The sequence below is a fragment of the Halichoeres trimaculatus genome, unplaced genomic scaffold (assembly GCF_033239565.1).
Source record: "Halichoeres trimaculatus isolate MK-OKI-2021-1 unplaced genomic scaffold, fHalTri1.1 fHalTri1_scaffold_19, whole genome shotgun sequence".
NCBI classification, from domain to species: domain Eukaryota; kingdom Metazoa; phylum Chordata; class Actinopteri; order Labriformes; family Labridae; genus Halichoeres; species Halichoeres trimaculatus.
In genome coordinates, this window is record NW_027437197.1 from 19,121,144 (window position 1) to 19,149,111 (window position 27,968).

The 27,968-nt window shown below is 40.0% G+C and overlaps 2 protein-coding genes across 2 annotated transcripts in view; both read right to left on the minus strand.

The window, feature by feature from the left end:
• Nucleotides 1-3,421: 3,421 nt before the first annotated feature.
• sp5a (Sp5 transcription factor a) lies at nt 3,422-5,827 on the minus strand. The gene is made up of 2 exons (XM_074694934.1): nt 5,337-5,827; nt 3,422-4,955 (listed from the first exon to the last, which is right to left on the minus strand). Exons 1-2 carry the CDS (start codon nt 5,385-5,387, stop codon nt 3,879-3,881), a joined length of 1,128 nt encoding a protein of 375 aa, XP_074551035.1. The 5' UTR covers nt 5,388-5,827; the 3' UTR covers nt 3,422-3,878.
• A 3,663-nt stretch (nt 5,828-9,490) lies between these two features.
• Nucleotides 9,491-27,968, minus strand: part of myo3b (myosin IIIB) — a 65,228-nt gene continuing 46,750 nt past the window's right edge. Inside the window, exons 32-37 of the mRNA XM_074695344.1 lie at nt 27,878-27,932; nt 26,843-26,966; nt 16,978-17,078; nt 16,554-16,600; nt 16,048-16,205; nt 9,491-9,616 (exon numbers count right to left, since the gene is read on the minus strand). Coding sequence (XP_074551445.1) covers nt 16,100-16,205; nt 16,554-16,600; nt 16,978-17,078; nt 26,843-26,966; nt 27,878-27,932 — 433 coding nt within the window. The 3' untranslated portion in view covers nt 9,491-9,616; nt 16,048-16,099. The remainder of the gene's footprint in view (nt 9,617-16,047; nt 16,206-16,553; nt 16,601-16,977; nt 17,079-26,842; nt 26,967-27,877; nt 27,933-27,968) is intronic.

Genomic DNA, 27,968 nt, shown 5'->3' on the forward strand with positions numbered 1-27,968 from the left:
AGCAGATCCAAGGTTATCATGAGGGAAGAAAATCTATCAACTTATAAACAGATTATTGATTGGCAACAAACATTTTTAATCAATGAGTCTCAAAATTTTTTTTAAAAATCTGTTCTCTCTTCTTTTTTTTTTTAACCATTTTGCACCTTTATGACCTTTGACCTGCTGATAAACTACAGGAAACTGGTCTTTGAAATCAAACTTGTTTAGTTTGACACAGCAACTTCAGTTTCACTCTTAAATTTAAAAAGACATTTGAAACTCCAAATTACACACTTTTTTATGTTTTAGTGCGACATACAAATTGAAAGAGAAATAATAGAGTTTGTAGTCACACTATGATATCAGTCGCTGATTTTCTATGCATCGTATTGTGGAACTATACACAGCTTTCATGCTAAAAGAATTAAATTTGTGAGTTTTGACCCACTCATATTGATGCTCTGGTGTTGTTAAAACCAGGAAAAATTCACTTACAACAATGTGATGTAAAAGCAAGTATGAAGTGTTCACATTCTGCTTGAGCATAAATATTTGAGCAGGACATAAAATATTATTATCTAAAGTGACAGTTAATTACAGCATACAGAGTAAGAGAGTGGCAGAATGAGATAATTAGAAATGGGCATATAATCTTAAATGCTTAAAATATTACTGACGCTTTTCTTTTATAAGACAGTCGAGATTTAATTATATTAAATCATAAACAGACCTTTTAATATTTCAGGCTCTTAAACCTTTCATTCAATCCCAGGAAATAGTATCAGGCCTAAACATATGATATTATTTCTATTACCAATTAAGCCTGATGGCCCCCTGCAGGGTTAAAGAAAAGTGAGTCTGTCTGTTACAATGAGGAGAGCCAGAGCTGAACGATGCCTTTGTGATGCCTGCTGGATTCATCTTATCCTTCCACATACTGTCCTATAATAGGATCACACAACTTGGATCAATTTGGATCGTACAGTTTGTATAAAGACCGTAACGTTTCATTTTGTGGTCATCTGTTATTGAGAGGAATAATGTGAAACTAGAAAAATACCCTATGGATGCCTTTGTAAATTCTACAAAAGCTGAAATTAAAGCAAGTGTTTATGTCTTTTATTCTGTGAAAACTATCTTGTTAGACTTAAAATGATCCACATTCACCTAATGTTTGTTTCATTCCTTTTTTTACGCCTTATTCTTACTTCAAAAAATTTGACAAGCTAATTTTTCTTACTTTGTTTAAAAAAGATTTCTACTCTTTACAAGCGACTGAGGTGTCAAGTATTGTCTGTTAGCAGCTTGAAATAAGACATTTTTCTGTTCCTGTCAGTGAGTAAGGCTCATATGGAGTCTAATAGAGTTTTTCCTGGAAAGAAGGTGTAAACACTTGCTCAGATTCCAGTGTTTTAGTGTGTATAGCAACATGTGTGCAACAAGGCTGCATAAATTATTAGAGTAAACAACTTTGTTCCAAATACCTCAGTGAAAAAGTTATAATGTAACACTGCAGCAGAAAGTCTGAACTATCACTTTTAAAACGATCACTGGTGCATATATTCTGAATCAGTCTGTGTATCCTTTTTTTTACAGTGTTATTTAATTTAAAAGAATGTAGATTGTTACAAAATAGGATGAAGTGTAAAAATAAAGGCATACGGGGTCTACGGTGAGGAATTTTGTTCCTCTTTTGTCTCAGCATTTGCTTCGGCCTTAACACTCATGTCGTGGTCAGTTTAGGTATTTGCAGGTTCGTGTGTGTACGTGTTTAAGCATACTAACATAAATTTGGATGAGAAATTGCATCAAAGTCATACTGCTTCATTCTTTAAGTCATCTACTGAAATAAAGTTGTTTAATAATTTAAACTTGATCTCAAATTTCAACCTAAACCTCCTCCTTCGTGCACTGTTACGTAAAGATTCATCAGTGACAGCGATCGATGAATCTGAGGAAAACAAACAGGCCGAACACTCAACAACATTTACTTAAAAAAAGGAAGATGAAGGAGAAATAAAAAATGTAAATTTCTGCTTCAGATGAACTTGTCTTTGAAGCATGGACCTCTTCAGAAAGAAATTTGGCCGCTCTGTTGATCACTGAGTCAACTTACAAAAGGGGGCGCTGTTGAGGTAGAAAACTCAGATTGAAGAACCTCTGAGTGGCATCAACTGTTCTCCTCTTGACACATCAGTGATTCCTCACTGGACTGACAGGACAACTGAGTGACTGCTGGAAAAAGTTACGTTCCTCTTTGCGTTACTGGAATAGTAATTTGAAGTCAAGATCATTATGTTTTTGATTTTGACAAGATCATCTTGCTTAAAGGTTGATCTTAAGGTTTACTTTTTCAGATTACTTTAAAAAAATTTAAGAGATCAGTGTAAAATACAACAGAAATAGAGCAGAAGTTAGTCTGATGCACTTTGAGTTGGTTGCAGAGCAGAAATTAGCAGAACAAGATGATACATGCAGGTGTTAGAGAGCTACTTTGTGCGCAGGGTGACCTGAAGTCATAGTTCACACAGTTACAGCTCCACGCTTTACAATTAGAAATATTTATTGTTATAGTAAAATGTGAATTTGGGGTCCTTAAAGATTTTAAACACTTGAGTCTAACAGGTGAGACCTCACACACTCATGTCCTGTTGAAGTGCAATTCCAAATAGAAGACAAATGTGAATCATGTCAGCCAAGTGTGACGATGTGAAGTCCTCAGGTGTAAAGGAAAAGGTGAAAAACTGTGAACCCACAGACATGAGCTGGAAAGAGTAGACACATTATATAGAAATGGCTGATTCTAAAAGTGGAGTATTCACATAAAGGATGACATTTTCCAAAACAACTTGGTGCAATGTCAATTTATCACCCTCATATTTTGATCAACTTGAAATCCACATTTTTAAAGGAAAAATTTTGAAAATCTTGATGTCACTGATGAAATAATCCACACTTAGTTAAATACAGTTTTGGCCCATGTATGCTCAGGCTTACCCTTAAGAAAGAAAACTTTCCAACCCGCTTATGTCAATTTTTAGGTGGCAAGGTGGCACACGAAATTCAGCGCTAGCATAACCATGACTCACTGTTTAACGCTGAATTGCGTTTTCTTTTTTTTTAAATCAAACAAGTCAAATCATTTATATGAATATTTCCAAACTCTGTCATTTTCACATCTTAAATATCAAATAAGTCCCACTGTTAGGGAGTTATTAATCTTTGACACCAGCTGAAGATTTTCCTTCATTTTTTCTCTCCTCAGTCATCCAAATTTTAAAATCACAAATAAACAGATGAGCTGTCCAACTTTATAAAACTTTGACATTTAACAACACACACTGCTTGGCTTCATATTACTTGAACAAAATATTTCTGACCTAAAACCTGATTGTCATAACAACTGAATGATTTCACATAAATTATTCTGAGATGAAGAAAATGTTATAATCTTTATTCTCACACAGTATTTGGGTCATATCAACAATAGCAGATCTTTTCAAGAGCATGCTTAAAAACACCCCATAATGGAGCAAAAAACGGACACTTTCATTCAACAAAAGCTATTAAATATAATTTACAGGGGAGTGAAATCTTCCACCGAAGACAATGATCCAAACACAAGTTGAAAACTTGTCTTCTTGATATGATATAGACAGTGAATTCAAACTCATGATCTAAAACTTCTCCATGGTCCCAAATTAACTTATGAAACGGTTTATATTCATACACAAATGTGCTACACAGACCAGCAATGTTAGAAACTATTGTCAGGGTGTAAAAAATCAACCAACAGAATGAAAAAGGTTTAAAAATGCAGCTCACTGTGTACTAATGAAGGACTGACTGTATTGCACTAGAGTGATTTCTACTGTTTCAAACGACTACAAGGTGTGTTACAACATATTCCTCGTGTCCTCCCTTTTCACGTGGTCGAGTGTCTTGTCGTGGCACTTGCTTTTTTTGTTCTGGTGAGTTTTCACATGTTTTGCCAAGTGGTCACTCCTCATGAACCTCTTGCAGCAGTCTGGGCACACAAAGCGCTTCTCCCCCGTGTGAGTCCTCAGGTGTCTCTGCAGCTCGTCCGACCTGGTGAAACTTTTGCCACAAAAGAGCCAGTTGCACACAAACGGCCGCTCCCCAGAGTGCCACCTCAGGTGAGCTTTGAGGTGTGAAGTTTTCCCATAAACTTTCCCGCAACCCGGTATGTGACAAATGTGCTGCTTCTTCTTCCCAGGCTCGTCGCTGGATGTAGAGGACTGGCAGTTCGGACACCTGCACCTCCTGCACCGCCGCGCAGTCGCGAGAGGGGACTTGGTGTGCAGCAGGGCTGCGATTTGCGTTTGGTACTGCGCAAAGTCCGTATGTCCAAGAACCAAGCCCCTTTGCAGCTGGAAGCGATGGGGACCCAGGGAGGAAGAGTGGCTGACATGGTTTCCCTGCTGGAGGCTCCACCACGGGATATCCTCTCCGGGATTTGGGGACAACTGTCTCTGCTGCTGGTGGTGCACGAGGCCGGAGGGTCCCGTGACAAAACTTGGCATCGCGGGCGGGATGGGAGTTGGTGCTGCGTAACTCACAGCGGGGACGTAGGTGGGAGGGCAGGTGGACTGCAGAGACTGCATGGAGCAAGGTAACATCTTCACTGGGGAGAAGTCATAGGGGTACGAGGGGTCCGCTGGAGGGGTGAGGGGCAGTTCGTGATGCGAGCTGAAGGAGCTCTGGATGTGCGCAGACAGCTGGGGCTTAGAGGATAGTCCGAAAGAGTTGCTGGCTAGGCTGCTCTGTGGGTTCCCTTCGTTAGTCCACGGGTGAAATAAGCGCGAAGGTGAACCCAGAGTGGGGTCGTAAGGGACCTGGAGGAAGTCTGCGGGGTTGGATCCGTGGTGATGCCCGATCCGGTTACAAGTGGCAGCCAGGAGAGCCAGCGGGGAGTGCTTTGAGTTCTCTGGAGAAGAGTTTGGAGTGCGATCCTGGAGAACCGAGACACAGGTTTTCTGGATTAGAATCATTGTTTAACTCGGTTTGTGTGGAAAAACACGGATAATGAGCAACGCGGTTATAGTCACAGAAATAATAAAACTGACTGGCTCGGATGTAATCTGCTCTAAATTGACTCTGTAGCGTGCGTCGTGATGATGTGACATAAAGTTGGTACAATGTTGCAGAGAAAGTCATTTATACGCAAACAATTAACGTTTGTAATTAAATTATATGACACCGGACCGTCAATGCAGCTCGACTTTTATTTTTTTCCATCTTTCAGACTCGTAACAGAGCCGTAAATCAGCTCGGTTGAGTGAGTTCACAAGTTATTAAAGTCGTATAAAGTAAACAGAAACTTGCGCACAAACCTGGAGAAAAGCCTGGAGTGTTTCATTCCGCAGTACAGCCACTGCTGCCATGGTAAACGTCCTCCTCCCTCTCGATGAAGGCAAATAAAAAATAACAGCGCTAATTTAGATAAATGTGAGCATTCGCAGTAAAATATTGCGTCGAGCAGGTCTTCACTCCTCGCTGCCTCCTCTCTCTGAGATCTCCTTGGTCTATCTGAAGAGTGAGGGATCACTTCTTAGAATTTGATAAGGACTTTGGTGGGCCGCCAGCCAGTCAGAAATAAGATTTATTACTTTGAAGTTTGCCGCTGCCCAATCATCAAAGAATAGCGGCTCTTTGAGAGGGGAAAGCAAATCCTTTGAATCCACAAAGCTCCTATGGTGTGTTTGTTGGTCTGGATAAAGGAGCTGATTATTAGGGGGGATGGGAAGGGAGGAGATAAAGGCGGGACAATTAATGAAGTAATCACTATGTGGGAAATGTATATACACAAATAATTGGATTTTCTTGATCAAAGACCCCCACGCCGCCTGGAGACCCCGGTATTGGATGCTGTAGTCATCTGATCCTCTTTTTGTAATTAAGGATTTGTAGCCGAACCCTATGTGACAATGTGACATTGTTATCTCTGGAGATCTCCAAGAGACTGTTTGATGGAGGAAAGAGACCAAATCAAGTGACTCAACACAAAGTTCTCATCTCTGCACAATCTGCAGAGTCTCTTTTACATTTCTGATTTGAATTAAAATTTCTTTGTTGTGTCTTTGAACTACAACACGGCATTAAACACTTAATTATGCCCTCTCTGAATTATTTAAATAAGTGTTTCTTCTTCACTCATTTGCTTTATCGGAACCGCACTTCTCTCTCTGTTTGAGCATCAAAAAGGGAAAAAAAGCAAGCTTGTAGAGCCTGAGGGTAAATTCCCTGCAGAAAACTCACATTAAACATGTTACTTAACATGACACAAAAGGGAAACCTTTGTTTTAAGTCAGGTGACAAAAGCAACACTTGCAAATGGTGATGTCTCAATCATGTTTTCCTGTCAACATGCAGGAGGGAAAGGACAGAGTTAAGGGATCAAGATCAAACTCAGGTAGAAACAATGAACAAGAACTTTATTGCAAAAGCTAAACTTGCCAAAAAAGCAAAAAAAACATCCCATTTTGACCTTTTTGTCTCAAAACATTAAAGCAAAGCATGCAGCTTTCATAAGATAATATCCAAACTTTTGCAGTTTGAGCAGCCGAAATGGAAGTTGCAGTTTTCAATATCAACCCTCTGATCTTTATCTGGCTTCCCTGCAGAAACAATCACTGTCCTCTCAACTAGTTTGGAGCGGCAGATTTTGAATTAGATCTGTTCCTTTGAAGGGATTAATGTTCCCAGTCCTCTCCCACGGCTTTACACACAGTCATGAGGGAAAGGGGGAGTCCTGCTGGGCTGAACTGGAGCCATGTTAAACTACAAAAACTGGCTACTGGAGTGGTGTAGTCACACTGTTGACTGGGAAAGAACTAGTGGAGATTAACCTTGTTTACATCAAGTTATGAAAGCAGTGGGGGATGATTTAAAAAAGAAAAAAGTTTCAAAAAATATGCAGTAAACAGAAAAGTTGCTGCTTTGAATCATGAGCTAAATTGTATTTAATCTGAGGTTTAGAAATGAGTGTAAGTTACACCTACACGCTTGTTGGTAAATCATCTTAGAGAAGTCACATTTCAACCTCTGAATGAGGAGGTGGAAGATTATTATTTATCAAGGTCTGATAGAGCCTCTTGTAAACACTTTTAAGGTTAGCTTATTGTGTGACAAACAATGAAATAATGCTTAAAAGTGTCTTACGAGAAACTTAAAGGATGAAGTTTCTTATTGTTAAGTTGTGAAAATGCAGAAAAACTTGGAAATGCTTCTTTAAAATAAGATGAATTGTGACTTTTGGACAAACTGCAGACTTGAGGTGCCTTAGAAAGTGAGAAACTGAAAAATCTCTGTTATTATTCTGTTATTATATATACACATTTATAAATAATACTAAATAGAAATAGAGGAGAGAAAGAGACTGAAAACACCTGCTAATAAACTTTGTCACAACCTGGCAACCACATCCCTGTTCTTATCAATTAAAACAATAATAAACTATTTAACATCTAAAAAATGGTTAATAAAGCCATCATTAGCACCCATGATACATTTTCAGATCCTTGGTATCAAAGGATTTTGACAAAAAGGATGTTAAAACAGGGGAAAAGAGAATTATAAAAGAGCGTAATGGTTTATAGATCAGTAAGAACAAGTTAGGGTTGCCAGGTTGTGAAATATTCTTCAACTAGTGTTTATCCTTTCTATTTGAGTAATAATTTAGTTACAAATGTGGGTGAAATATTAATGCGCACTCTCTGCTTTCTGACTTTCTACTGAGCGTTTTAATTCTGCAGTTGTTGATCAGTTATTAGAAAGGGCTTTTATTTTGGAGGAGCATGTGCAGCAGCAGAGGTCATAAAGCATTAGTGAATGATGCACCGGTCATTTATGCAGCAGTTGTTTACATGTTATAAAAGACACTTTTTCAGACTGATAAACATTTTTTTGAGGTAGAAAGTGAATAAAAAAATTACAATCAGCTACCTGTTACCATCTCTGACCAGCTCAAACATCACTGTTTTAAACTGTTTTTAATGTGCTCTTAAAGTTTGTTTTTGTGCAGAAAAATGCTGTCAGCTAGTTTTTTTTTCCTCCCAGGTTTAAATGTCAGATAAATGTCAAATGTTGTAATCTGCTCACTGTCAGAAGTGACTGTTAAAGTAAAGGGAGAATTCACCCTAAAACTGAATCCTGAGTTCCCCACGTTCCTGAACAGCAGCAGCCATGTGTGGATTTTAAAATAGCAGACAGTAATTCTGATTTAGGGTGGATTTCCTCATAAACCAGCTTTACATGTGGGCTGTCATACCATGCAATGAAAAATTTCAGCCATATGTGACAACTGCATGAATTTCGTGAACCATCAGCGTTACAAAATTATTGATATCTTCCTTTGAGGTACCCGGTTCAGCCCCAAAAGCAACTTCTTACATTTTAATGCATCTCAATGGGACTCCAGCTGAGGGATGGATTTGGCTGAGCAGGACTTTGATATAGTTTGTAAGAAATTCATGACTGTGGGCTCCACACAATGTCCAATCCCCAAGGTAATTTACTTGCTCCAAACCTTTACCTTCTTTTGGCCCTGCCTCAAGTTTTACAGGGTCACCTCAGGAGTAGTTTTGGCTAAAAGATTTTTTTCCCCCCTGTAGCATTTGATGGGAAAATTAACCTGGAGGAACTCCCTCTGCAGTAGTTTTCTAGCTGTACTCCCAAAGGTTTGAACATGGAAGAAGTCTGTAGTGTTCATGTTTTACACACAGAACTTAAAAGCTTTAAGCAAAGTCGACCAGAAATACTGTTACAAGGTGGAGGCACGAAGCTGAAAGAAGACACAGTTTTACAAGTTAGAGGCAAAAATACAAGTCAGATTTTGGTGTTTTTGCATGTTTTGTCTCATGTCTCTGCTTTGATTAACCCCTCAATGCCTGAATTAATTAACAATTAAAAAACAGATTGTTTTTATGTATTTTTGCATTCTTACAGGTGAGGTTAAGTTAAATGGAGATTGTAAATGTAAGTATAGTACACAATAGTAATAACTACGTTATTTCATATATATAGACATAAGAAGTTCATCCTCTGACCAATATATTGTGATATAGTGGATCTGATATCATCCTTGGTTTGTGTAGAATATGAATCAATGGGTAATAATGAGATCTGCTGCATCAAGACTTGACGGGGTATGTTGAAAATTAGCGACAACAGCCATCAAGGGGTTAAAGGTTGCACAAGGCAGAATTTTTGCCTCATAGTGTAAAGACTTCCTTTTTTAACATACAATCTCAAAATATGGTAGATTTCAAACAATATATAATGTTTTGTCATAATTTTCCTGAGACAGAGCACTTGAAATTGTGTTAAATGATTTTAACGAAGACAAAAAAAAAAGACATTACAGATCCAAACTGAGACCAAAATGTTTGAATCTATGGATGTAAAGTTATATGGTTTAAGTTTTGCAGCAACATATAAGGGAGAAGCCGCTAAAAAAAGAAAAATATTCACCACAAGTCAAAAGTCAGATGTTTAAACAGATTTATTTGAGTCATATAAAACAGCAGTTTACTAGAAATAAATAAAAATATACAACAGATGTGAATGTTGAGTTCATTTGGTTCAGGTCCAGGTGAGAGGTGAAGAAGGCAATCTGTAGAGAAAAGAGGAGAACTGCATTCACATTTATGCAGCATTAAAGTGATGATCAATCTGGGATGGATTGATGATGTTATAATGGATCTCAAAAAGTGGAGATGACTGTGATCCTGACACTCTGATCCCCTGACAGCGAGCGCAGTAGATCTGACAGAGTCAGAGGGCAACGCCATGACACAAACCTCTTTTTAACCTTTCATAGTCTCTGGACAGTTGGAGAGAAAACAGGTTCCACATCTGTCTCATACGAGAGATATCAGAGAGTTAGGGGTAAGGGCAGGGTGTGTGTGTGTGTGTGTGTGTGTGTGTGTGAGAGTGAGAGTGCGCTTGAGTGTGTGGGAGAGAGACGGGGGAAAGATGCTCGGGGCTACTGGGTACTTGAGCCGCTATAATGGTGTCTCGTATGAGAAAACATCTGTGAATTTCCTCAGTGATCTACAACAAAGTATAACTCAGAGCAGTCACTCAGCAGACCTTTGAAGTTGCTGTCTGACAGAAAGCTGCCATTGTTCGCAGCCCCCAACACACAGAAACTCCAACTCTGGTCTCACTAATTTTCCCTGCAATGTGATACAACTCTTTTTTTTTTCTTCTTCTCCCTCCCTCTTCTGAGCCTATGAAGCCGGAGGTCTCTGCATATTCAAGAGCAAAGAGCAAAGCCTTGGCAGTGTGCAGGGTTGGCCTGGGGTCAAGCAAGGCGGGACAGGTCATTTTACCTTCCCTCAGCCCACCCTGACTGCAATAATCCACCCCTAAAGAGGAAACTCTCCCCCATCTATGATGATGTATACGAGCGTGCGGCCTGCAGAGCTCTCCAAGAAAGTTACAACAAGAAGATCTCGTATCATCCAGAAAGATTCAGATTTCCTCAGCTTTTAGGAGCAGGTGGTTTAGGATTTGATTTATTAACATTTAAAAAGTTAACTTTATTGACTCCTTTCCAGTTGTTATTGCTCCAAAACACTTAAGCGAGAGCCGCTGCATGCTTCTTACAAGTTTTAGTAGAAAATGATGTAATTTGGGGAAATTTGAACTGGTGGCATACACAAACACTGCAACTGTTCACAACAAGGTGTTGGCTCTGGGCTCAGGGGAAACATATTGGGAGAAATTAAAACAGTAATACGTATTTGGAAATATCAAATTCAAACTCCAGTTTTGATTTCGAAGAAAGCATTTTATGTTGAACCAGAATGAGAAAAAGTATTTTTCTCTATCAACTAAAAGTGTGATAATATTAAAAGAAACTGACAATTGATTACCTCCGCCAAGGAGAGAACAACATAACTTAAAAAGGAAAAATGGATCTTGATGAAATTTTCAGGAAATGTTCAAAATGGGATAAGGAAGAAGTGGTTAAATTTTGGAGGTGATCCGAATCACCGTCTGGATCCAGTATTTTTTTTATGGATTCATTATCATTTTGAGATAGGGCCGTTTTCACCATATGTGTATATAACTCCACCATAACTGGTCAGATTGCTTTGCAAAACAAAACAAAACAAGGTCACCATAATTTCTGTCAGATGTGAAAGTACGATCCAGATCCTGGCAATATTCTGGATACTAAGATCTGGAATATGACATATGTACTGGGTTATCATAATTTTCAACACTGTCAGGAAACAAATTATCATACAAACCTGCAACTAACATCAAATTGTAGCAGACAGTCTGCTGAAAGAGAGTATAACATTAAAGTAGGACTTAAGTGTTGCTTCATAATCACAATATGCTTGATGGAGGTCTGTGCTCTCTGAGTGCTTTGCTAATTAAAATAAAGTACTGACAATAACCCAACAGACCTCCCATTGGTTTTTGGTTCAGCTATGAGAACACTTGAATTTATGCTACTTTCCTCTGACGTATCGCTAAAGGTTTTCAGTCTAACACCAGGTGAGATGACCCCGCTCCTCCTGGCAGTGTCAAAAAAAAGACAAGCTTTCTGTAACCCGTCCCAAACTGAAACAAGGCCGTGGTAATCCTCACACCGTTACCCGTCCAGCGTTTATTCAACGGCAGCTGGTCCCACCATCTGGGGAAGCAGCACCGGGGCCCGAACAAAACAGGTTACACCTTCGGCCATGCCAAGTCTGCTGGTGCCCCACTCCGTCGACAAACTGAGAGAGGCTAATCACAATTTCACGCTCTGATTTGTCGAATCCCATTCCAACACCGGAGGCACCGAGAAAAACTTTAAAGACAATAAATTTCATGCTGTACAGGATAACAGTGTTTCCATACTGTCTCTTTTGTTCCACGTAAGGCTGTTTTTCCACCTTTTCCTTTAAATCTCTGTTTTGCAAATGAGGAGGAGGAAGCTCCAAAACATTTGGTCACTGCTAAGATCAGCAGCTGGAGAACAAACTCTCCTCTTCTCTTGCATGTATTTTACATTCATGTAAATGTTGACAACAAAACAGTGCATGAAGTGCCCTCAACAAACTGCAGGTGTGAGGAAGCAGAAACAAAAGCCACTGTAACCCTAATGGCATCCCTTGTCATTAAGAGACCTTTGATGTATGTACTCAACAGACTCTTTTATCTCCTTCCTCTGAGCCTCTCACTCTCTCTGTCCCTCGCCGGCTCCACCAGTTTTCTTTTTATTAATGTCATCTTTGGGGAATGTCCTTTAACTCAGAGCCCTCAACACACTTCCCACTGAAGCTTCTGTACGTCCCTTTCTTTGGTACCAATCATTAGCCGGCAAAGAGCTTCATATTGCTAACTTTGTAGCTACTCTTGACTAATAGTTTCCTGTTCTTGAAGTTGGTGGGAACAAAACTATTTCAAAACAAGCCAGGGAATTAATTCTTTGGCTCTTAAGCTTTCAGTGTAATCACATATAGTGGTACATTCCCACTGTGGTGGAAAACTGACACATCTGGATTCCAAAAGCACGTAAACTGCATTAAAACAGTATTTGAAAAGGCTTCACATGAAATACAGGTATTCAAACCTTCCCTTTGAACTCAGAGGATATAGAAACAGGACAATGTTGGCCTAATCGTGCTCGCTCTTTGAAGTGAGACATCACTATTAGGTGAAAAGGTAAGTATGTTTCTTTGGAAAATAAAAGCTTTTCATCATTTGTTGAGGCTGCAGCTCGGCTGATTTCATAAGGGTGGTTTTAAACTTTGATAACAGTGTTTTGGGGCCGCCTTTAATGAAAGTGCTGCGCATGAAGCAAATAGCTAAAATAGCAAGAATAACACCAGCAGTAACGTTCGCCACATTAAAGCAGTCCTCTCCGTGCACCAGATGTTTTGGGATTTAATGAGGAAAAACAAGAGGGAGCTGGATTTACGGAGACGTATTAAAGAAAACACAGGTGTCTGGTCTTAAAATACTGTCATTACGCTGAAATAAGTTAGCATCCAACCTGCTGACCTGTGAGACGACCAGGACTCAGACAAACACACAGCTATTGGTTCATTCATGATGACAGGATTTCATAACATTTGCCTTTTGCAACACATAATCAGCTAACCAAGGCAATTATGTACACACCTCCGCTCACCTCCTCTCATATGCTAAAGCAGGCAATCAGCCAGGGAGTTAATTTGGCAGAGAAAAACAGGGGAAGAAACACCCACTCTGGAACCATTTGTCACCACAGTCCAACCTTGTTATTCAAACTAGTGAGCCTATTTGAAATTCCTCTCCGTGGTTAAAAAAAAAACAGGGCCAAAATAATCAAGGGAGCATGATCACACTTAATTGATTCAGTGTACTTTTAAGATGCACTACAGGGTGCTGGGGTGACCTATTTCAGACAGCTCTTCAGAGGAGCCAACTATCCCAGCAAGGGAGTAATGCACAACCAGGATTTTAATTATGACGGGATCTGCGGCTACGACCGGAGGTGAAATGCTTCTGAACTAACTGTGACACCACATTATAACACTGCCACTGGTCCAAGCTATTACCCTTTGAATTTCTCTGCAGTGCTCAATATGACAATATATTGAATATCACAGGGTTTTAGAGCAGATGTGGCTTAATTATGTATTTTAATTTGACCATGGAAACATATGAGTCCTGCTTCCCTTTTAGAAAGAGTAGTCTGATAATTGGACCCAAATCTCAGGAGACAAAAAGATATACTCACATTAAAGAAATGAAGAATGGATTTTCTTGTGTGCAGCAAGTGTTTGTGGGTAACATATTTAAGTATATTGCTTTTTATTTCCATTGTAAGACTATGAAAATCAGTTATTTCTGATTAAAGCTGACAAAGGAAGGCTTAATAAAAGCACTAACTTGACTAGCTGAAACATTAATGCAAAGACACATATGTAGGAATGGGTACCTTTCACATTTGAAATGATATGGTACTGATGCCTGGTACCTGGCAATTGGTATCGGTACTTAACTGTACCTTAACTGTACCATTATGTGGTAAAAAATATCAATTTGTTTAATAATAAAATGCCAATGTTTTTCAATTTAACATAATTATTCTTCAATATGTAACCTTGCAATACAGTGTTCAGGTCCACTCCTCCACTCCCTCACAGTCACAAGGATGCATTTAGGTACCTAAACATGGTACCTTTTGTTTTTGAATAGATACTCTGTACTTTTGACAGATTTCGGTCAGTACCTATAAAAGTACCTAATTCGGTACCCATCACTACACCTATGTAACCAAAATCTGTAATAATAATCAAATGATGAGCAGATGAGAATTCAACAATGATAGTTCCCACTTTTATCATAAAGTTCTGCATTTAAATGTTGTTTTTCTTCCTGTAAACTAGGACTTTTACCTACTTTTTGATGGTATTACAGGCATTTTGTTGAGTCTGAAACTGTTGGGTGGTTCCCATTGATAGAAAGGTGGAGTGACCATACCACATCAAGCTTTGTGACTTTAAAATGGAGTTAAAACCACAGTTTAACTCTGTTTTAATTGTACTAAATAGAGCATTAAGGAGTCTGATGTAATGTCTTTTCACATGCTTGAAAAAGTAGCACAAACACATGTGATCATCAATATTTAGGTGATGAGTTAGTCCACAGAGTCTGGACCTGAGTCTGACCCCTACAGCCCTGAGAAGTAGGATTTGACGGCCTCTTTCAGACCCCTCTAAAAACCCACCAGGATCTCTGTGAACCTGAACTTAAGTGAAGCCAGTCTAGCTATCGAGGCAGAGCTCTAATGTTTTCCCCGCTGAGTATAAGGAGGATGAGCTCCTCAGTCATACCACCCTACTCTTCCTATTAAGATCAAAATCTCCTCACAGGCCCTCGGGTGTCAACAAAGGGAGATGCAGTAAATGATATGCAAATTGAAAAGAAAAAAAAAAAAAGAAGCTCTACAAATCAACTCGCCAGCCCTGCATTTCCGACACTTCAACATCTTAAAAGAAAATTCCTGTATTTAGGGTGAAATTCAAAGTGAGGTCTAGCTCTGCGTGTGTGAGGCAATGTGCGGTGATTCCAGCACTCAGACAGCACAAAGCCCCTCCAACTACAGGCGGCTCGCTGAGGGAGAACTCGCACTGAGAGTCGGGGGTTTCAGGAGGATTTGTCTCTGGATCTTTCTTAGACAATAGACATAATGTTAAAGAGCAGGAAGAACGTCTCAAGTCAGGTTAAAACATGAGACGCCTGCGAGATGAGGGGGCTCTTAGAATACGAGAACAGAGACGTCAACTGAGACAAAATAATGCATAAGTGTGTTTTTTAAAAGATGCTGTTATCAACATCTACTGATTAGAGCCACTCATAAATAAGTAACTGTGTTTATTCTCCTGCTGTTTCCATGATAATAAACTAAAAGCAGTGAATTAACAGCAGATGGTCAAACGCTGTGCTGAAAGAGAGAAATATTTTGTTTTTGACATTGCATAGACAAAAATATGAGCCCATACATTCACAAGCAACTGCATAAAAAGGAAGAACTGTTAGATCTGACATCATCATGTAAACCATGAATGGATGCTGAGTGTTTATTGTGACTTTAATGAAACTTTTCCAGACCCTTGTATGATATTTATGGTGTATGTATCATGATTTATTTATTTATCAATGCAACATCTGTCCCATTTGGCTTAAGCAGGATGACAATTTCTGAATCAGAGCAGGATTTAAACCCCCTGCAAACACATCATGAAAAAAACAGTAATGTTTTATTTTGATTTGTTGAGAGGCAGCATTAAAGAAGTGCAGCACCAGTAAAGTTAAATATTGTGATCTAACTCTGATCAAGCATTAAAGCTTTAAATTTGTGTCTAAACCTGATGTGAGAAACGCGTTCCTGTTCTTCCTCCCTGTTCACTCTGGATGAACAGCCGAGGGCATCACATGTACAGGTCGCTTATTCTGCACAGCTGCTGCTCGCTCCTCACACCACAGCACATCCAACACTGAGCATGTTCTTTGGAGTGTCTGTCTACATGTCTGCTGCGTCTGTCTTACCGGCTGACATGGTTGTAAGGCTCGACTCTGACTGACTGACGAGAGGGCCCGGCTAGGAGGGGTGGGAGGGGGGGCGGTCGCGTACTTCGTCGGGGATGGAGTCCACAGTTGACAGTAATTTGTAGTACTCATCCTCTCCATCCAGCACTTTGATTTGACTGGGATGGGAGAGAAGAGGAGTGAGAAGTCGCAGGGATACAGAAAGAAGAAGACTCGAAGAAGAAAACAAGTATTTGCAGACACAGAGATGAGGCGATGATCTCAGCAGCAGGATGTCACTTATAGAACAAATGCAGGTCAGATCTTTAACAATTAAAATTAGCATGCTGACAAAGCCCTCATATGTAACCCCCCCTCCGATGACGCAGAGCAAGCACTCATAAAAAGCCTGTTATTTTCGTCTCTCCATTTACATTGTAAGAAAACAACTCCATTTCTGGATTCTCCTATTCCACAAAGGGCCTGCTCTGTTTAGAGCCGCTGTAAGTAGGAAAGCAGTTATTTACCCAAGTTTTCTCGGCTTCCTCTTGCTCCCCTGGTAATCCATGGTTCTCTGAGGAAAGGGCCAAGAGCACACAGTCAAAAGATGAGCAGAGAGTCATTAATTTTTAATTCAAAGTGATTTTGTGTTGAATGCGAGCAGATGCTGATAATATCAGAAGTCACAGCATAATTTTTTCTGATCAAAGGGCTCAAGTGAGTCTGATGAAGCATGCATCTTGCTCAGCTTTGATAAACCACATCAATTATTCACCGTGAAGGCAGACATCCTGACATGAAAGCAACAGATAAAGAGCATAAGCACATGTTCAAGACAAGAGGCAGAGAAGCGTGGGGGTGGGGCTCCAGGGTCTGGCACAGGTAGGTTTAATTGTATTATCATGTGGAACCAAAGTCAGACAAAGGCCTTTATCGGCACTTTGAACTCACATTTAGCTGGTTGTAGTATAGGCTGTCTTCGGGGCTGTTGAGCAGCTTGGGCTGCTGGCCCCGGCGGCGAGGAGTCCTCTGCTGCAGCTTCATCACTGGACCTGCAACAGAGGAAAAACAAGGGCAGGGATCCAAGTGAGCAAAACAACAAGAAGCACCAACATGATACTGACAGCGATGACAGCAGCGGCAGCAGCAGCAAACAGATTCTGTGTTTGACTTTTACTGAAATACGCACCCTCGTGTGACAAAGTGGCAGGAACATCTCAAATTAACTTTGCTTTGGATTAAGGTTATGTAATATCGTCAATGAGCTGACTCAATAACGGTTTAACATTACATTAGCTCTGCACACATGAAGCACATCTTATTATATCTGCCTCCACAGGTGCTCAGCAGACTACAGCTCAGTTTTCTTAATTCTTACAATGTGAGGTTTGAGTATGGTGACATTTCAGCCCTCAGTTTGCTCCTTATTTTACCAAAACCTCTAAAGAGAGAAAAAGTTATCCTTCATGTGTTGAGGCTCAGATCAGATTTGGCCAATCCTTAAAGAGTTAGATTAACAAGACACTGACAATAAACCAGGATAACTATATTTTTTGCAATCATTAACTGTATTTTAAGCAGGTTGAAGAGAAATGCAACATACTAAGAGGAATAAAAAACCAATATACTCAAAAAATCATTGTACCAAGACCTGGAATTACAATAAAACGTACTGTTTCAATGTTTCATGTAACATAAATCAGTTGTGAAAATGAAAACACAGTATAAAATGTATTGATCATCATAGTGGGAGGCCTGATCACGAGTAACTGTGCAAGAAGACCCCAAAAGATTATAAAATTTAATACATTTAGAGTAGAAGAGAGCTTTTCTTTTTAATATCTCATACATTTCTTTTAAGGAGTTAAACTATGAGAAAAGATGTTGCTACTTCTGTTAAGGTCTGACTCGTCTCCTGATGTTGAGTTTAACAACGAGAGTTGTCTGAAGTTGTTTCAGCAGTCTCTACATGTTTTTTTTTCTTTTTCTGGTGTTCACAAGTACAGCTAAAGTTTAAATTGCATCAAAAAGAAATTTTTGTTCATAAGTTATTATTTGACAAGAAAAATAAAATCAGGCAGTGTTTGTTGTATTGTAATGATACTGAAACCAAAAGGCAGATAGGGGTGATTGAACAGGAGTGAAATGGAGCATGCTACTGATGAAACCAGGAAAATGTAAAATATTTAGTAATCTTAAGAGACCGATTTTTATAACTACCTCTTTATATCTGTTGGTGAAGTATAAACATACAGGAAGCAGCTGTTTAGCTTGGCATTAAGACTGAACGTATGAAGAAAGTAACTAGCCCAGTTCGTCTAAAGCAAAATACCCAAAATAATGACGTATAGCTAACAGATAGCACGCTAAATGACTCCATGTAGTTCATTGAACAAACACATTTTGCACATTAACCCTTTACCTACCTTAGCTAAACATGGTGTAGAAATATTTTGTTATGCTGGCTGTAAAAAGGTCTGAAAAGTCCTTTGTCTTTGGCCCCTTATTTCCTGCAACTTGAATTTTGTTGCTACTTAGCATTTTTACGATTGTTCCAATGTTTTGCTTCGCAGGGCTACGTCACGTGCTTGTGATTACCGTAATGAACTATATATCACTGGAAAGCACAAATTCTTAGGTTTCCAATGCTATTTGATTTTTTCGCTGACAGAGTTACAGTAGTAACACTCCAGCTAAGGTAAATGTAGCACCATTGTTATTAACATTAAACTGCAAACTGCTGAAGCTAGTTTATTGTCTTAAATAAAACCAGGCTATCTGTTTCCCCTCTTTCCAATCTTTAGGCCAAGCTAAGCTAAGTGGCTCCTCTTTTTGGGTCCATGTTTTGTTTACAGGCATGAGCAATTTTCCCCTTAAAGAAAGAAAACAGGGGTATAATTTATCTTTATATGTTTGGAAATTTACTAACCCTTTAAGTTTTAAGTGGTAACCATTAGCTTCCAAATCAATGCATTTCCCTCATGGGCGTTTGAAGAGTAAGTTAATAACAGCCAAACACTGACTCAGCTGATCTGCAGGGACTTTAAATTTAGTGACATTAATAAGTGCTGTGGCTAGTTTGTGAGACATAAGAAATAATGTGAACACTCACATCTCCACCCATTCAGTGCTTGTTGTTTCTCTTTCAGTCGGTGACAAAATCTTGAGCAGATGGTAAAGATGTTTTCCCTGATTTTTCCAAACATGAATTATTCATCACACCACAGAAACAATATGTTATAGATGTCTCAATGAGATAACAAGATGCCTGGCTGTTACCTAAATATTCAAACATAAGACAATATGAAGGCTTGTTATGTGATCCTACTCAGGCACACACAGGGTTGCAAAATTTATAGGTCTCAAAAGCGGGGTTTTTTAAAGCCGAGACACCTTTACAAGGAAGCATCTATATTTAATGTCAGATAACGTTTCATCTTCTTTGCCTACGTTTGGGGTGAGACAGGACATTTCTTCATCATCCCTCGCTACCTCGGCTCCTCTACCCTGACTAAAGCTGCATTTGCTTTTTCCATCTTAACACTACTTTGTACTCACTTTGAACAGACCTCATCACATCTCAATCCTATACATCAAAGAGGGAGCCCACTCCCCCCCTCCACCACCACCACCCCACCTCTCCATCTTTCCTCGGCTTTCTTGATGTTATTCAAACCAGCGCAGGTTTACTAAAGTCACACTTTGTAAATGCCCAGAAAGTTCCTGTCAGGTCGGAGATATTAGCCAACTTTTACCGTGAATCTTATCTCTCTGAGCCTCAGAGGGCCAAACGGTCCACTGTGGATCCTGTCACCCTTGATTATATTAAGGATATTTGGATGGATCTCATGTACTGAGGAATATAACTGTGAATAAAAACTGCTGTGTATTTCTTTTGACATGTGGCTTAGTTTGGCTGCAGCAGGAATGCTTCTCTTTAAATAAATCATGAGAAATGAAACAATACAATATTGCAGCCGGCTTTTATGCAACAAACTATATAACTTCCCAACATGATGTGGTTAAAACAAACCACTAGTAAAATTTTTCCCCCTTACATTGTACAAACAGAGTATCTCTATGTAGGACGGGCTCTGTTAATGATGCACGAAATGAATTTGATAAGCAAATGTTTTATTCCCCTGAAATCGCATCAAAGCACTCAAACACACACACACAATGGAGCCAGATGCCCTTGAACTGAGTTACAAAACTTAACCATACTGTAAAAAAAGGGAGGGAGAGTCTGTTTATGACTTTTGTTTATCTTAAAAATGTTTAAAAAAAAAGAGGGATTCCAGACTCTGAACTGCATTCAGTGAAACAGCTCAATCTATTTTTGCTCTAGACTCTCTAATCTGGTAACACTTAAAACTGGGAAGACCTCTTCCAGGGAATTATGTGGTCTAAAATGAAAACAGTGGTTGGGAAATGAATGAAACTACAAAATTCAAGTGTGTGTAGCTTTTACAAACTGTCTTTACACGTCAATGTTCCGACTTTAATCTGCTAATCCAGAACAAAACGTTGCAGAAGCCCAACTAAAGCCCAACTACAAAATAATTTATTCAAGTATAAAGACTTGCATTTAAATAAATAGGTTTATCACCAATGTATGACTGAAAGAAAGTCTGAGGAAAAAATTTTTGAAGCAAATTTTGAGTCTCTGTTGCACATTTTTAATGGAGGTGGAGTTTAAGATCTATTCCACGGCTAGCCAGTAGGGGGAGCTCTAAAAGTTCTGAACTCAAGAAATACAAATTCAGTCACAAGGATTGTAATAATGGTAGAAATTAAAGAAGCTTAACACGAGAAATTTTTGGAAAGAGACATAAGTGTGATTGATTATTTTTTTAAGGTAAAAACATCTTTTAGAAAAATGACTGTAAACAAAAGAAAACTAATAACAGATATTTGTTAAATTTACAGCGTGTGGATAAAAAATAGGTTTATAACATCTTTCTGAAGCTACATTTTGATTTAAATTTGCAACACCAGTTCAAAAAAAAATCTCATGTTAGCCTAAAATAGCTCAGGCCCTGGATCTACAGCTGCAGATCTCAAACCCAAAACATGACACATGGGGGTTGAGCATCACCATTTATCCACTTTGACCTGCAGCGTTTAGAGCAAGCTGCAGATCAGAGGATGGGTCAGGCCTCCCATCTCTGTGCCTCTGTTTGGGAAATCACTGCCATTTGATCCAGGCCAGCCCCAGAGGAATGCTGCTCCTGCAGATATATTACAGGCCGCGAGGCTGCCAAACTGGCTCCTGGCAGGAGAGAGCGGCTTGGACATGGGCAGGCAGAGCTGGGAAGGGGTCAGACAGTGGCTCACACCAGGGGTTTGCTAAATGATGGTGGGTAATGTGTGCTGTTTGGGGTGGGGAGGCATAATGGTCGGCTGGGAATACAGAGGCAGCCCGATTCATACAATATTGATTCCTCTGTATCAAAAGGGAGCCAAGCAGAGTTTGCGCTTCTTGGTGTGAGACTTACATATCGTACATGTTTGCTTCTCGAGATAAAACGAGCTGGAATTCTTTTTGAGATAGGTATTTCTTTCATTTTCAAAGAGCAGCAGCTGACTAGTATTACATCTCTAAATACCGCTTTGAAATCCCTTGAAAATCAGAGTGCACCTCAGAAAACAACATAAAAGAGGTGCTAAAAGGGATTTTTAGTGGAATAAATTAAAGATATATCGATTTACTCCTTAGATCACGTGCTGCAATCACCTGACTTTTCCCAGACCACAGAGAACCACTCGGGCTTTGTTTATTCAGATGGAGGGAGCAGAGGCACCAAAAGGCATGGATTATAAGGAAAAATCATCAGCAGGGGCCTTTGATGTCTAAATGAGGCATGTGCAACCCAGACCTCTCTCTTTACCTCACAACCGCCTCCTCTCTCACACACTCTCACACACACACCACTGCATAAACACAGACACATGCAGACACACACATGCGTGCGTGCACATTAGCACAGTCACAAGTCCTCAGTCGCTAACAAAGACCCCGAACAGATATCTGAAGCTGAAGAGGATTTCCAGAACTTCTCTGAGATTTATTACCGCTCTCGTCATTTTGGACATCATACTTAAAGAGCAACTCATGTGCTCTAAATTATAAGCCAAAATTGGTCATGTCCTGCAGATAATGTTGAAAAAGAGTAGTTCCTGCATCTGTTTTCACTAATGCAGGCAGAGGATGTTGTTACTTACAACCAATTTTTCACACTGGAATCAATCATTTCCCCTGACAGCAGAGCTGGAACTTTGACTCCAGAAGAAATGTTTGTGTGAAGATGAAAAAAAAAATCTGAGCTTTGTGGAAGTCCAACATTTGTCAGAAACCTAACACACGTAACTCATAACCGAGGCCCAACAGGATGAGTTAAAGTAAGTCATGAGAAGGGAAATCAGGCCAAAAATAGATTAAAAATGCAAATTAAGCTTCCTGTCTTCTGCTTGATGCTCCTTCTAAAAGTTTTATAAGATAAAGAATAACTAATGATGTTTTGTCTTTGCTGAAACTTTTCTAAACTACATCAAATGAGTCAGTCCACATGTGAAAAATTAGGGAGAACTTGGAGTATCGTTTCCACCTTGATTTTATGTCTGAGGAGATTATTCTGCTGGAATTGTGATGATGAGTAGTTTGGAAGTACATCCTGTTAACTACTCCCACTGACATTAAGAGGATTACGTAGGTAGCGTCAGACAGAGGCAACTCCTTCCGTTAAGTTGAGTCTTTCCTATCCCTTCCAAATCTCTGCTGCCGCTACGTCGAGCCTGTAATTTGCCTAAAACTGAAGGCATCCGCTGGAAACCCTGCGATACGTGGAGACAGACAGATCAATCAAACTACTGAGAGACAGCAAAGAGGGTGGGAGCGTATTTGTCTGGAGAACACGGAGAGGGTGGATCATTTGTCGGCAGATGCGTGTTGATATGGTTATGCGGCTGCTGCTTTTGGTGGCGGTGGCGGTTGTGGTGGCGGCGGCGGGTTGTGGAGCAGCACCTTGTGGGAGGACATGTGGGAAGACGTTTAAGAGCTCAGGAAGGAGAGGAAAGTGATCTGTTGAGGGAGGGCTTGACCTCAGTGTGGGTAAAACAGAGCCCACATTCCCAACGAGCTCCTCCAGCTGAAGCTATAAAGCGCAAAGAGAGCTCAGGGCGACAAACAAAATCAATTCTTATTGACTACACTGTGTTATGCACTGAGGGGACATAACTAGAGCCAATAAGTCAACATGAACTTTTCTTTGCACCCCTTTTCATCTTTCTCCCCTCTCATCCTTCAAACGAGCAGGTTAACTATCTTTCCGAGACGTGCCGGCAATTGCTCTCTGTGCTGTGGCTCCACTTTATCACTGTCTCTCTCTTGACATGTATGTTTACCACAACTCTAATCTTCAAAAAGCCTGTTAACATAAGTAGCTCAGCTTTCATAAACCATAAAGTCAGCTCTGACTGATCCTCAGCACCATCCTGTTTACCACGCTGAGGAGCATAAGCAGCGCTCTGATCATATCTGCCCGCTTGCTAGCAAAAGGCTTTCTTTCTACGCACGCCTCTGTGTGACTCATTTCCAAACATGTTGTGTTAATATTCAGGCTTGGGAGACAGGTGACAAGAGGTGGCAGTGCATTGAATGCACAGCTTAAATGACTACACAACGCATTTGTAAGTTCTTCCCTGACACAAACACGAGGAATCAAAGGTTGAAGCTGAAGACATCGAAGAGAGCCTGGAGTCAGAAAGTGCTTTAATGCTTCTTTCCACCAAAAAATGCAGCACTGGGAGTAAAGCAGGGGGATAGTCGTCGACTTTGGCGTTAGACATGCAGAGGAAAAGACATTTATCCACATCATCTAACTTCCAGGCAAGCTTTGTTTCACATAAAAGAAAAACTGGGCAGATTAAGTCAACTTCCAACACCAGGCTTCCTTGAATCACTCAGAAAAGCCCAAACGTCCGTCAAACCCATTGAGGGGTTCCAGGTCATGCCCCGGTGTTTCGGTATTAATGGGAGCAGGGTGTGTGAGTGTGTGCGAGTGTCTGCAGGGGTGGGGTAATTTGATTTCCACGGCTAATTTTCAGATTTTTTTTTCTTCTTCTCTCTACCGGTGTGTCCTGAAACACTCCAGGTTGAGCCCTAGCCCTGAAGAAAGCGCTGCGTTCACCAGAGGCAACAGCAGGATGAGACACAGGAAGGAGCCTGGTCTCCAAACATCTGGCGGGGGCAAGGCTTCCACGACTCACTCAACCTCAAGAGGTTGAGTGAGTCGTGGAAGAGGGGGGGTTAAAAAAAAGAGGCCCTCAGATCTGTGGGGATCAAAGTGTGCCCTGGGTGCCTGAGCCACCGTGGCCTCCCTCAGCATATTCAAATGGGGTTTCCTGAAAGATGTTGGAGCCACGAGCAGACCTGGGAACATCAGGCAGGAAGAGAAGCAACGATGAATACCTGAAAATCTGTGTGGTTAGTAAAGCGATAGTGCAGCCCGTGGCAGATGAGGCTATTTTTGTCGGGACATTCAAAGGAATATAACTGAAATGTCACATGTGCCTGAGGCTCAGTCAGTCTCTACAGATACCTCTTAAATTCACCCAGCAACAAAACGGATGTCAGAGTGACTAAATGTAATGAATGATAATGATTTGATATACAAAAACATTTAGGGTTAGTTTAAGTTTCTATTATTTTGTGCAAAAACAGAATTTCTCCTGCTTTAAAACCTGAGCTAACTCCTTTAAAGTCAGTATTCAAGAGCAGCAACCAGATTTAATGTTTCTTCTTTAGGACAGAAATGTTCATTTTGAAAAATCTTAAAAACATGTATCATCAGGTAAAGGTTGTAGTTGTTTTTATTTTTGCTTCTGACCTAAAATACGTAAAAAGAAAAAGTGCAAATAATGCCAAAGAGAGACATATTTCATTCTTTTAAGTTACACCAGGCAATTTTAGATCATAATGTACTTCTACAATGAGGCCATATGTAATAAGAGTTGTGTGTAGACTTGGCTTGACTTGTTTTATCCCAAATTTTTCCCTGACAAATAAGTGCATGCATTTCCTTCTTTAGACCTCCCTAGTACATAATATATATATATATATATATATAATCATTTTTCATATTTTTATTATTTTTTATTATTTATCATTACTAGTATTATTCTATTATTTCATCATCTTGATATATTTTTATTTATTTTTCTTGGTATTATCTTAATATTAACATATCAATGTAATTATTTTCATAATCTTTTGTTTTAAAACTTAGATTAGCTACCCAAAGTCAAATCAAAACTTCAAGGGATTCCAGATGTAGGAAAAAAATTGCAGCAGCTATATAACCCAAAGGGATTAAATGGGTTAAAGCTCCTGTGAGAAACTTCTGGCTTATTTTGATTTTGGCGCCCTCCTGTGGCAAAGCAATACCTCTTATTTCTTTTCTTACTAGGCTTTTAAAGCGAAAAAAAAAAATCTTCCTACACTCTTTTAATATGCTGTACGTCTATATATGACAATCTTTGCTGTGGGAAATGTTAAACAAACGGCTGAACAGGCAGTGTGCCGCTCGTCACTTTATCTGACTCCTACCCCCCCTGCAAAACTTTCAGATATTACAGATATCGTAACAGAAGTAGTTAACTTGAAGCTGATGGTCTTGTAAGCTTTTGTAGGTTTCACCTAAACTAGCCTTAATAATATCAGTTTGTTTCATAACTAGTAAAATTTCCTCACTGGAGCTTTAAGGGGTCAGACAAGAAGAACAGTCGCAACAATTCATGATTTAAAGCTCCACCCAATCATAAAAACGTATCTTAGTTTAAAGTATCCTAAAGGTAAAGGGCTGTGACTTAAAGCTCTATTTAGACTTATTTGATTTTGGACTGTAAAAAATAACCAAAAAAAAGTTACTCTACATGTTAAAAATGCAGTGTTAGCTTTCAGGAAACAAGACAATAGTTTTAGTAAAAAGCATTTAAAATGATAGTGAGAACAACATTTCCCTCCAGAGTCGCTCAGACATTATAAATTCATCACACACTACCTCCCTTCAGCCGCAGTGATGGCTGGGAGCGGGGGTCACCTGTATGCAGCATTACCGAATTAGCCGCTATCTAACCCAGACCTGCTGTGGTGTGCTGACACTAATCCCGGGCTCGCTGGAGAGCCCTGTCTGTGTTACATTATCATGTCTAATCCCCGTAATCTCTCAGCCGCGCCGCTAAACGCTATTTCACCTCCATCTCCTACCTCATACCCCTCTAATAACATTAATGAAGGGCCGGGCCCCCATTACCCGGGCTACCTCAGTGGTGACGGCCATAATCAGAGACCCCCTGCACAGCCACCCACTCAGCCTTCAAGGCAGCGGGAATTAATGTAATTCATCGCCTGGGGCAAAAAGCAAACCAAACATATGTTCAACAAATCAGGGTTTGTGTATTTTCTTGTCACCGTTACTGTGCGGGTCTATTAGAGTCATTGATGAGATCCTTAGTGAAGGGCTCACCGTGCGGGAGAGCAAAAGCTTTGAAGTGCTCATGCCACTCCGAAAGGCACCCCCCACTTGCCATGAGACGTTTATGACGAGCTGACCTGCGTTATTAAAATACCTCAGAAATGATCACCCATAATGCTCCTCTCTTTTTGCTGTCAACGAAGAATGGCAGCAGGGGATTGGCTGGGATGAAAGGTTGAAAGGGGCCCCGTATTAAAAATGGCACTTTATCCATTAAAGCAGGATTTCTGCTGTCTCTTTGTGTAATTACCTGCACCCGCCAGCTCTGTGCTCGGGCTTACCTTGTTTACACTGCATGTCTCGCAGTCTAGCTGTCTCTCTGTGAGGCTTGGTTACACTGTCTTCTGCTCTGCCTTTGTCTCTCTTGATGTCTTTCAGTTGTCTGTCTCGGCTGTCGGGGCCAACCTTGAAAGAGGAGGCGTAAAGGAAAAAAAAAACAGCCAGAAGAGCAATGTCAATGAAAGCAGAGGATAAATAGACACAAGTTAAAGCAAGCCTGGTAATGTGTGTTTTTTTTTTTCAATTTAGTCATGTCGAGGCTGTATTCATTTATTTACAATTTACAATTTGGCACACATATAACTCAAACCCATTAATGTGCTTTGCAATGTTAATCAAATGCTAATGCAATTGCATATCCCCCTTTGCTAGCCCTACCTCCTAGCAAACAGCACCACACTGACTTAATTGTGAGGCTGAAAAACAGCTCATACAGACTTCCTCTCATATTTAATTTTATCTTTGAATAAAAGAGCTATAGGAAAGTATTAATCTGCTTAACATTTCTAAGTACATCCTCCAAAGGATTTTGCTTTTTTAATCTTACATATGCTCAGCAGAGTTACTGGCAAAAACTGTACATTTTCCTCATTTCATCCTTTCAACATCAAATGGTGAGCAGCAAAAATTGGATCAGACTTCAAAGACTGTGATGTGCTCCAAGTCACGGAGTGGCTCTTCTATTTCACATATTGAATCCGAGCAGGATATCAAAGTGCTACCAAAGAACCTCAGGTCTTTACTAAAAAAGGGGTCTAACATCTGTAGAAAGAGGAGCGCAAAGACAAATCACCTCAGGGAAGAGCGAGCATTTATTCTCAGCCGTGAATTTCCAGCCTTTTGATTCTCCCGTTCCCCGTACCACCCTGTCTTCTCCACTGAGATGGAGGTTGGAGCAAGAGAACTCTTTTGTCTCAAGGACTCAAAAAATTCCCAAAGAATAATCTGGGTTAAAGCTGCTTTGTAGAGGAGCTGCATTTTACATGCACGTCTGAAGTCAGGCATTAGAAAACACTCGTTGAAATTCTCTTACTTACATTTCCTCTGTATATGTGATCCGAGTGTGCTTCTTTGCTGTTTGGGATGTTAGCTCTGTGAAAGCAAGAGGCACTGTCAACTTAAATGAAC

Bases quoted from the DNA above. Each gene is read 5' to 3' on its own strand.
- sp5a (XM_074694934.1), bottom strand. From the start codon at position 5,387: ATGGCAGCAGTGGCTGTACTGCGGAATGAAACACTCCAGGCTTTTCTC. The intron at 4,956-5,336 runs GTTTGTGCGCAA...TCGGTTCTCCAG, and splicing joins CACTCCAGGCTTTTCTCCAG to GATCGCACTCCAAACTCTTC.